Below are 10,474 nucleotides of genomic sequence, written 5' to 3'. Positions count from 1 at the left end.
AAAAACACTGCAGTGGAAGAGGAGGCCAGCTTGGAAAATATTAAAAGCAAGAGCTAAAAATAAAGTACTTGTTTTTAATATGTTGGATGCTGTTTGATCATGGGTTTTTGTCTGTCTTTGAAAGCAACCCCTTGGATGTTAATGCACGTAACAAGTCCTTTTTAAAGGGCTGTCTTTGCAAAACACCTGCCAATTTTGTGATGCAAGACAGAAAAAGCTTCCCTTGGGCTACAGCTGGAAGGGCTTGAAAATGTGTTCCAGGAACTCGTGATATGACAGAGTCTGATTAACACAATTTAATGTCATGAAGTGCAAGATGTAAGTTATCAATAAAATACTCAGAGTGTATTCTAACTTTAGGGTCTGTGACTCGCACTGGTGCTGCTTGGGAACTGTTCCTCCTCCCCTCCTCCCTCATCTCCTCCCTCATCTCCCTCATCTCCTCTTGGAGTCTGACAATTACAGCAGAGACATGAGCCTGTATCGAGCCTTGATCATACTCTCAAAATTTCTAAGCTTGTTGGCAACAGAACCCACTGTCTCTGTTATTATCAGCATTAATTGTTGCAATGAAGGTGGTGTATTGAGATGGCCCCAGGTCTGCCAGATTCCACAACATCTGCCCTGTGCACCTGACCTTGTCAGGGTCATTGTCATGCTGTCCATCCCTCCCAAAGAGCACCTCCAGCACTGCCACTTCTCTCAGCTGTTGGATCCCTTCCTCAAGGGTTTTCCAAGGCATTCTATGGTGGTGCTCCTGCATTCTCTCTCTGTGGAAAAACCTCTCCCTCAAACTCATTAAAAGCCACTCCCAGAAGGAAAGGAGGCCTGGCTCCCTTACAAATACCTGATCCACACCTGAGTCCTGGGTCAAGGATCCCAAATTCCTTTCCTCTCTACCATCCATTTGCACACCTGTACCCATAAGGTCCCAGACCCAAAGTAATCAGGTTGTAAAAGCCTCACGGTGCATCATACAATGTCTTTTCACAGATTACCTTGATACAACAGGGACTTGGTGATGATCTCAACCTCTGTCTCCCCTGCTGGTTGTGAGGACCCTCCTTTCTTATCCTTATTATCTAGGTGCTTTGTTTTCATCTTAGACTTTGTTTCCACAGGGGTGACTGCTGCTGGCTGTGACTGCCCTTGTGGTACATTTGGAACCTGGACAGATGTAATGTCTGTGGGTTCCACTGCTGCACCATCAGACTCTCCCTCTTGAAGGCAGGGGGAGGGTTTCTCACCAGCTGGGGAAAGGTACTCCTTCAGCATCTGGCTCATCTCCTTCCCCTACCTACTCTGGGTGGTTCCTTTCTGAAGTGGGCTGTGGGGCAGGGTCAGGCTCTGGGGCAGCATCTCGATTTCCTGGGGTAGGTATCAGGGTTGTTATCCAAGTCAATCTCCCCTCTCTCTGACTGCTAAATAGAACAGGCATATCAGCAACACCAACCACTGTATGATATCATGAGCATTTAGAGTGGATCTGAACTCCTTGAAAACTGGTGGAATGGACTTAAAAAACTGTGTGATAGGCTGGGAGTAAATTTCCCCTGCTATAACTTCTTCACAGTAAGTACCATTATTGAAGTAAACCCCAAAACTACACACTTAGAGTGCAATAGCTCTGAATCCATGTGGCTGTTTTCCAGAGGAAGTTAAAAATCCATGAATTCCTCATCTTATCAACCCACAAAATGAACTGGATAATAGCCACAGTAACTTCAATGATAAGACCCATGTTCAAAAAGGGCTTTAGTCAGAGGAGCCGTGATGAGTTTCTGGTTTCATGGCTGTTCTCCAGCGCCCGCTGCACTCAATTCCAGCCACGGGCCGGGGGTTCTTCCTCCACCCTGCCCAGCAGGCAGGAGTGTGTAGGGCCTTGCCAGAACAGGGCTCAGTTGTTTTTCCCCCAGCCTGCGTGGGCAGCAGAGCGGGCCCGGCCGTTCGGAGCCGCTCCGGGCCAGCGGCAGGGCAGGGCTCTGCTGAGCCTCGGCCACGCTGGGAAGGAGGGGGTAGGATCTGAGCAACGGGGCTTTCCTGTCCCTTCCCTGCCTATCGGGGTCTCTGCTTGAAAACGAGGACCGGCAGCTTCCAGAGCCCTGCGTCAGAGCCCGCCTGGCCATGTGGAGGGAGCCTGGGCCGGCGTTACTTTGTGAGAGGCCGGAAGGGAAAGAGAACTTTCCCGGTTTTTTTTGTCTTTACATGTGTTTCACAAAGAGGCATAAACTTCCGTATTGGTGTAACAATGTGTCAGGATTAAAAATCCTACACTGATTGGTACTTGTCAGATACAAGGGAGACTGGCCAGGTCTCAGCAGATAAAAAATTTCAGGAAATCTTTACAAACCACCACAGTAGAAAAGACCTCCATGACCATTCAGTATTCCTAGATGCCATCGGAATACAGGATTGAACAAAGAAGATTTTCTAGGATTGAAAGTCAACAAATCCACTCTCCCCAAAGAATTCCCAATGTCGTGTCCTGACGTTCCTGCCCCTGAGTTCATCCAGGTGCCCACAGGGAGACAGGATGATGCAGACCCCCCCAGCCAGGTGTCTTCCCAACACGGATCACCAGGACCACAGATCACCAGGGCTCTGCCCAACGGGGGTCACTGGGGATCATCCAACACCGATCCTCCCATGGGGGATGGAGCTGGAGCAGAGCACGAAGCTCCTCCCAGACCTGGGGCACTCGCATCCCTGGTGTGGATGCTCTGGTGTCTGATGAGGTAAGAGTTGCGTGTGAAGCCCTTCCCACAGTCAGGGCAGCAGAAGGGCCTCTGTTCTGTGTGAATCCGCTCATGTTCGAGGAGATTGAAGGTGGTCTGAAACCTCTTCCCACACTCAGGACACTTGTAGGGCCTCTCACCAGTGTGGATGCGCCGGTGGAGAGTGAGGGTGGAGTTGCGGTTGAATCTCTTCCCGCAGTCGGGGCAGCGGAAGGGCCTCTCCTCTGTGTGAATCCGCTCATGTCTGATGAGAGTGGAGCTTCTCTGAAACCTCTTCCCACACTCAGGACACTTGTAGGGCTTCTCCCCAGTGTGGGTGCGCTGGTGGTTTATCAGGTCGGACATCCACCCAAAGCTCTTCCCACATTCCAAGCAGCTGTAAGGCCGCTCCCCTGTGTGGACCACCTGGTGCTGCATCAGGTTGGAGCTGTCGCTGAAGCTCTTCCCACATTCCCCACACTCGTAGGGCTTTTCCCCAGTGTGGATCACCTGGTGCCGGATCAGGCTGGAGCTGTCTCTGAATCCCTTCCCACATTCCCCACACTCGTAAGGCTTTTCCCCAGTGTGGATCCTCTGGTGCCGGCTCAGGCCGGAGCTGTTGCTGAAGCTCTTCCCACAATCCCCACACTCATAGGGCTTTCCACCAGTGTGGATTCTCTGGTGCTGGATCAGCTGAGAGATGGAGTTAAAACCCTTCCCACATTTCAAGCACTTGTGGGGCTTCTCCCCTCCAGGAGGCTTCTCCACCAGCTCTGAGCTCTGCCTGGATCTCCGGCCGCCTTCCCAGCTCAGGGAGGGTCTTTCCTCCTCGCAGCTCCCTGGGCTGGGTTTGCAGCCGCTCCTCGAGAGGGATCTCTGGGGCTTTTCCTCCTCCTCCATCTGCCAACGTCTTGGGAATGAAAAATCCTGGTTTGGGGAAAAAAGAAGAGAAGAGTGTGTTGGGCTGGGGGTTCTTCCCTGCCCAAGTGCAACTCAGGAAGACATTGGACATCTTGCGTAAGAACCTCCAAACCACCAAGATTAAGACGAAAAATCCTCCCATCATGACACAGAACACCAAGATTTAGACAAAAACCTCTCCAAAATACTGAGATTCAGCCCCTGCAAAAAACCAAAGCACCAACATTTAACCAAATAAAGCTCAGAAATACCAAGATTAACCCATGTGAAAATCATGGATCCCCCTCTCCGGTCACCTGCTGCATGTGATGGGGACAATGCTCCTGAGGCCTGGGGAGAGGCTGCAGATATAGGGAGGGGGGAACCTTGTGCTCCTTCATCTTTCTGCTCTTCCTACTCCTGTGTCCCTACTATTCCTCCTTCTCAATCCCACCTTCTCCTCCCCGTGCATCCTTTGAACATTTTGTTCTCCATCCCTGCTTCTCCTTCCCTTCTCCTGCTACCCCTAGGTCCAGCAGCCACTGCCGGCTCCCTCTTCCCCCCAAACCCACAGCATCCCAGCGCAGGGGCAGCGATGGAGCTGGGGCAGCTCGGGCTGGGGCAGCGCTGGGCTCTCGGCCGCTCCCGCCCGCACTCGCTCCCCACTGCAGCCGCTGCTGCCGCCACCACAGCACGGGGGGGCCCGGCCTTGGCGCTCCCCACCATGACTGCATTCAAGTGACAGAGCTCCAGAGCCAGGCTGGGAGAGATTTAGGAGACATTCCGTGGCCTGAGGGACAAAATGTGTTTATGGATGGCTCTTCAAGGGCAGGAGAAGGGAAAAGAGCTCCAATACACGCTCTGATTAAGGAAAGGGAATTAGACCAAGTACAGGTTACCGCCTGCATGGTCAGCTCAACCGGCGGAGCTGGGTGTGCTTGGAAGAGCCTGGCACTGAAATGCCCAGAGCAGGAAGGCTCAAATATCTTCTGGTGACAGCATGGCAGCTAACAGGGTGAAAAAAGCTATTCTGACTTCTTCAGCAATCTCTGGATCACTTATTAAGGTATTTTTAAAACAAATATCTCCAAGATAAAGAATTGTGGAAAAAACAGACTCTCAGATGGGGAACTCTTTTCACAGCAAAGATCCTTCAGGGGGTTATGGCTGCTTTAGGAATACAATGGGACCTCCACAATCCCTGGCACCCCCAGAGCTCAGGGCAGGTAGAAAGAATAAACAGGGAAATAAAGAAACACCTCTGGAAGCTGGTGATAGAAACCAAGATGCAATGGATACAGCTTTTGCCATTGGCTTGGGCAAGAATAAGAGGCAGACCCAGGGCAGATATTCAATTATTTCCCTTGGAATTAATCTTTGGAATTCCTTACCCTGCTAATTCTCCACCTAGTGCGGGGTGGAGATAAGGGATGGATATTTCAAGCAGTCTGTGGCCAGAATCCTGTCTCTGGTGAAATCTCTCCCACAGGAAGCTGGGCTGGCACAGAGCCTGCCTTGGCACTTTGCTGTTCACAACATCCACCCAGGCCATCGGGTCCTGCCTAAGGAGTGTAAAGAAGCACCACTGGTGGCCAAGTGCCGTGGCCCATTCCAAGTGTCCCTGAGCACAGAAACAGCCGCCAGCACAGCTCAACACGGGGGGACCCCTCACCCTGGGCTCAGGGGCTCTCAAGCACCGGAGATTTGGAATTCCCGGCTGCAGGAGCAGCATGGGAGGGCACCACTGACCCTGCACTGAAGGCAACGCAGCAGCAGCCAGGGCTCCACATCGGGCCAAGCCCCTGGGCCTGCCCACAGATCCTCTGCTGAAATCCTCTGCCTGGGCACCCTCCTTTGGCATCTCCACACACTGGGGCCAATCCTTGCTGCCACTGCTGGAGCTTCGCTGCTTTCTGTGCCTGCACTGCCACAGCTGCTGGGGAAGACAACGGCACAATTCCACTCTGCCCCTCAGTTACACTCACACACTGGGCTGACTGGGATTCCATTGCTGGAATATATACCAAATATAATTTTTAAAAAATCTAATTTCTCTACTCTGGCTTGGTTTTCCTTTGCACCGGGGAAAGGAATTTGAAAGGGTTTTTTAAAGAGATTTCCACCGTTCAACAGAGATGAGTTAACCATTTCAAGCGCCTGGGAATAGTCCAAAAGATACCCACAAAGTGAACAAACGAAACATCAGCAAACATCAAGGAACACCCACGCCAGACACTGCCCTCGGCACAGATGGAGACACCTGGTCTGGAAAAGGCTGACAATGAACTCCGGGAGTGTGGATCTAATTAACATTAGACGGGAAGAAATCCGAGTCCAATAGGAAACCAAATACTGAGAACGTCACAACTTGGAAGCAACAAACACTAAACCAATGGATTTCAATGGGTTCAGACTGCATAAAGTTTAGGAAAAATCTAGCAAAACTCACATGTCATGGAATGATTTTCTCTGCACACTCGGGCTATGTGTAGATGAAATGATTTCTGTTCCACACCCTGGCCAGAATCAAGTAATGCCTTGACTCTCACATGAAAGATATTGTTGGATTGCTTTTGTTTTTGCCACATTTTCAGTGACAAGATTTCACCACTATATTAATTTTTTTTAATAATCCTACTTCTATATCATCAGTTAGGTTTGGGTCAGGGATGTGACAAGCACTTTTTACTCCTAGGAGAAGAAGCAGAAAAAAATTGATTGCACTGCAAACTTTTTGTGTATCTTTGTACATGTCTATTAATGATGGCAAAATTTTGGTATGGGTTTTTAGGTGTTCACCTTTAGGTTGCACTTTGCAATACTAGAAGACTATTAATGGAGATGCTTTAATGCATAAACAGTTAATAGAATATTGTTAAAAAGAAAAACAAAAGGAAAATAAAAGGAGATGGTGGGGGGATGAAATGTGAGTCTTCCAATGGCTGGTCTTGAACAGAAGCTTCATTCCAGACAGCCAAGAGAGGACCTATAGAAATGGAAATTAACACTGTTGGAGCAAAGTGTGGACAATATACAAGCGTCTTCCTGCCTGGGGGAGGAATTCGGTGATTCCCTCTGTCCCTCACCCCCAGCTCTGCCTGCTTGCACAGACGGAATTTGCACAACTAAAGGCAGAGTCCATATTGGGGATATCTGACTGCAACAGAAATTGGTTAAGCTCCAAAGGGAAACAGCAAACGGAGAATGTTGGGTAAACTTTACGAAAAAAAGTGGGGGTAATCATCCCTCTCCCTGCTCCAACATGTGCTGTCACTGTCTATGTTACATAGGGTATATTAGAGCACTGAAGTGTTTTTCCTTGCCTTGAGAAATTAATTGGGAATTCAAGTATTTGATGATTTAATTAGAGAAAAGTGGTCAATCGACTCTTCCCTGGCTGGAGGGCACGCCTAAAAATGGGGAAAAGATGAAGAGACACCACAAAAATCCTACAACACCATGGACCAGCCCTTGGGAACCGTAACGCAATCCTATCAGGAGACAGAAAATGCATCCATAATTTCAGTGGCATAAGTAGCTTAAAAACTACACATTATTATCATTATTACTATTATGATTCATTTTCATATTATTATTATTAACTAAAGAATATATTAAAAGTCCTCCGAAAAATAATAGCCCAGACAGCTCCAGTTCCTGAACTTCCATCCGAACAATCCACGGAAGAACGAGACATTTCACCATGGCATGGGATCAGATTATCTGTTAACACAAAGAGGAGGAGTTTGTGGAAAATTAAATAGCTCAAACTGCTGTTGGCAAATACATGACAACAGAAAACTGGTAATACTGATAACGAAGGAAATAAGAAAGGAGCTCATGTACTAGTCCAAACAGGTAAAGGATGGGAATGGGACACGTTCTTGTGGTTCCCTGGCACACCATGGGTTAAACGAATGCTGTTCCTCCTCTGATGTCCTGTAGCAACTCTCATCTTTTTACCATGCACGACACCTTGCTGAGTGCAGCTCATTCAGCAGGTGAGCAAGGGGATGGAGGTGGCAGCCAGGCCTCCTGATCCAGAAACGGCTACAAAAGGACAAGGAATGAGGACACTGAGAATAATCCCAAACCAAAGAGGACCAAGGAAAAGAGACTAAGCCAATGGTAATTAAAGTTAGTAAGGATAATTACTGAGAAAATGAGAAGAGGGTTTCAACAGAGTAAGATGAATGTGCCTGGAGATAGGGCCAGATCTTGTGTAAAAGGAAGTTACAAGACAAACCATCAGTTCCAGAAAACGTCACTAATTTACGGAGATAGCGGGCTCGGCCTAGATCCTATAATCCTGACCTTCGAGAAAGAGGAACACTTAACAGAGCCAGGAATATCGAATGTCATACAAAAAGAGGAGTGCATATTAACGAGGACATGCACTAGTCGGATCGGGAAGTCTGAGCCTTCAAAGTACCTCAGTCGGTGGCGAAAGGGAGAGGGGGAATGCAGCCGGGAAAATGAGGATAAAAAGGAGGGTGCGTTTATAGAGACCGCATGGCCTCTCCCTTTGTCCATGAAGAAAGTCAGTTTTACAGGACTCCTCTGTCTCCTCTGGACACAGAAACCTCTGGCCACGGGAATTTTCCCGCACAGCCCCAGACACAGGGCAGCCACCTCTATGCCACCCACAAGAACCGGGACGAGCCAGCGCTGCTCCGGCACCGGCTCCTGCCGAGGCCCCAGCGGAAAAGAGACCGCGGGCAGCCGGTCCCGCAGCGCCCTCAGGCTTGCGGGAACACGGGCTGGGCACAACTCCCAGCGCCCTCAGCTCCCGCACACCCCGAGCTCCCGGCGGTTCAGGGCAGCAGCGGTTCCTTGGCCTCCTGCCCGTGCAGGGCCCAGCCCCGAGACGGCTCCTTAGCGAGGTTTCCGAAAAATGGCGGAGCTCGGGGAAAAGCAGGCAAGTCCCAGGCGCGTGCAGAGCCCGTCCCTCGCTGCGATTGGCTGATTCTGCCGTCACTCCTCGTTCTCTCGCCCTGATTGGGCAGAGCAAGGACATGCCCGGCCCAAGTGAGGCAGGCGAGGCGCCCTGGCGCGGCAAAGGAGCCATTACCAGAGCGTCTGTGCGAGCCCCGGTAGCTGCCGAAGCAGAGCTCGGAGGCGGCCCCCAGCGCAGCGTCCCGAGGACGGGGCAGCCACCTCAGTACCTCCAGGACCCGAGACGAGCCAGCGCTGATCCAACACCGGCTCCTGCAGAGGCCCCAGCAGGAAGGAGATCGCGGGCAGCCGCTCCCGCGGCGCCCTCAGCCCACGGGCCAGGCACAGGGACAATGAACCCATCAGAATCCGCTGCCGCTCTCTCGGCCCGCAGCGAGCCCCGAGCCCCCGCAGAACCGAGCGCGGCTCCTACCCGCGTCGGGGCCGCCTCCGCGGGCTCCGCTGGCTGTCGCCGTTGCCGGCCCACACAGACGTTCCCACAATGGTGTCTTTGCCGCGCCAGGGGCGCCCCGGCGGCGGGCTTGTCCCCGCTCTTCCCAATCAGCGCGCGAGAATGAGAAGTGACGGCAGAATCAGCGAATCGGAGCGAGGGGCGGGCTCTACACACGGCCCAGCCTCGGCGCTGGCTCTTAGGGCTGCGTCGGAGCCCTAACGCGCTGGCCCGGGAAACGCGTGCCGGGAGCTGCGGAGAACTTTGTTTGTGTTCTCAGGCCAATCTCGGATCGAGCTCGGGGCCGTTCCAGGGCTGTTCCTCATCTCCGCCTTTGCCCTCCCACAGCCCGGGGGCCCTGAGAGCGCGGGCCGAGGCTGGGCCGTGTGCAGAGCCCGCCCCTCGCTGCCATTGGCTGATTGTGCAAATGTCACTCCTGGTTCTCGCGCGCTGATTGGGGAGAGCGGGGACAAGGCTTTTAGGCGGGGTGCAGTAAAGGCGCCATTGTCGGGCAGTTTGTGCGGGCCCGGCCGCGGCGGCGGCAGCGGCGGCGGCCCGAGTCCAGTGAGGCCGTGGCGGAGCTCGCAGGCGGCCCCAGCGTAGGTGGGAGCCGCGCTCGCTTCTGCGGGGGCTCGGGGCTCGCTGCGGGCCGAGGGGGCGGCAGGGGGCTCTGGCGGGTTGGTTGTGCCGGTGCCGGCCCGTGTTGGCGCTGGGCTGAGGGCGCTGCGGGAGCGGCTGCCCGCGGTCTCCTTGCCGCTGGGGCCTCGGCAGGAGCCGGTGCCGGAGCAGCGCTGGCTCGTCCCGGTTGCTGTGGGTGGGACAGAGGTGTTTGCCCTGTGCCCGGGGCTGTGCGGGAAAATTCCCGTGGCCAGAGGTTTGTGTGCCCGCAGGAGACAGAGGAGTCCTGTAAAAGTGACTTCGTTCATGAACAAAGAGAGAGGCCATGCGGCATTTGCCATGCGGTCTCTCCAGTTGTTGTAGTACGCAGTCTCCTCTTTATCCTCATTTTCCCGGCTGCATTCCCCCTCTCCCTTTCGCTACCGACTGAGGTACTTTGAAGGCTCAGACTTCCCGATCCGACTACTGCATGTCCTTGTTAATATGTACCTCTCCTTTTGTATAACATCCGATATTCATGGCTTTGTTAAGTGTTTCTCCTTCTCGAAGGTCAGGCACTGAGCAGGATCTTGGCTGAGCAGCTGTCTCTGGAAATTAGTAACAGTTTCTGAAAACGATGGTTTCTCCCATTACTTCATTTTATACAAATTCCTGGCCCTATCTCCAGGCATATTCATCTTACTCTACTCAAATCCTCTTCTTATTTTCTCAGTAATTATCTTTACTAACTTTAATTTCCGTTGGCTTAGTCTCTTTTCCTGGGTCCTCTTTGGTTTGGGATTATTCTCAGTGACCTCATTCCCTGTCCTTTTGTAGCCGTTTCTGGATCAGGAGGCCTGGCTGCCACCTCCATCCC

General features: G+C 52.1%; 1 protein-coding gene across 1 annotated transcript in view; it reads right to left on the bottom strand.

The window, feature by feature from the left end:
• Positions 1–2,237: 2,237 nt before the first annotated feature.
• Positions 2,238–10,474, bottom strand: part of LOC148218221 (uncharacterized) — an 84,969-nt gene continuing 76,732 nt past the window's right edge. Inside the window, exon 4 of the mRNA XM_088157927.1 lies at positions 2,238–3,407. Within this exon, the coding sequence (XP_088014053.1) occupies positions 2,616–3,407 (792 nt within the window). The 3' untranslated portion in view covers positions 2,238–2,615. The remainder of the gene's footprint in view (positions 3,408–10,474) is intronic.

The sequence above is a fragment of the Sturnus vulgaris genome, unplaced genomic scaffold, assembly GCF_052056855.1.
Source record: "Sturnus vulgaris isolate bStuVul1 unplaced genomic scaffold, bStuVul1.hap1 Scaffold_194, whole genome shotgun sequence".
NCBI classification, from domain to species: Eukaryota; Metazoa; Chordata; class Aves; order Passeriformes; family Sturnidae; genus Sturnus; species Sturnus vulgaris.
Note: the sequence above shows the minus strand (reverse complement) of the source record. Positions and strands in the feature narration are given on the sequence as shown.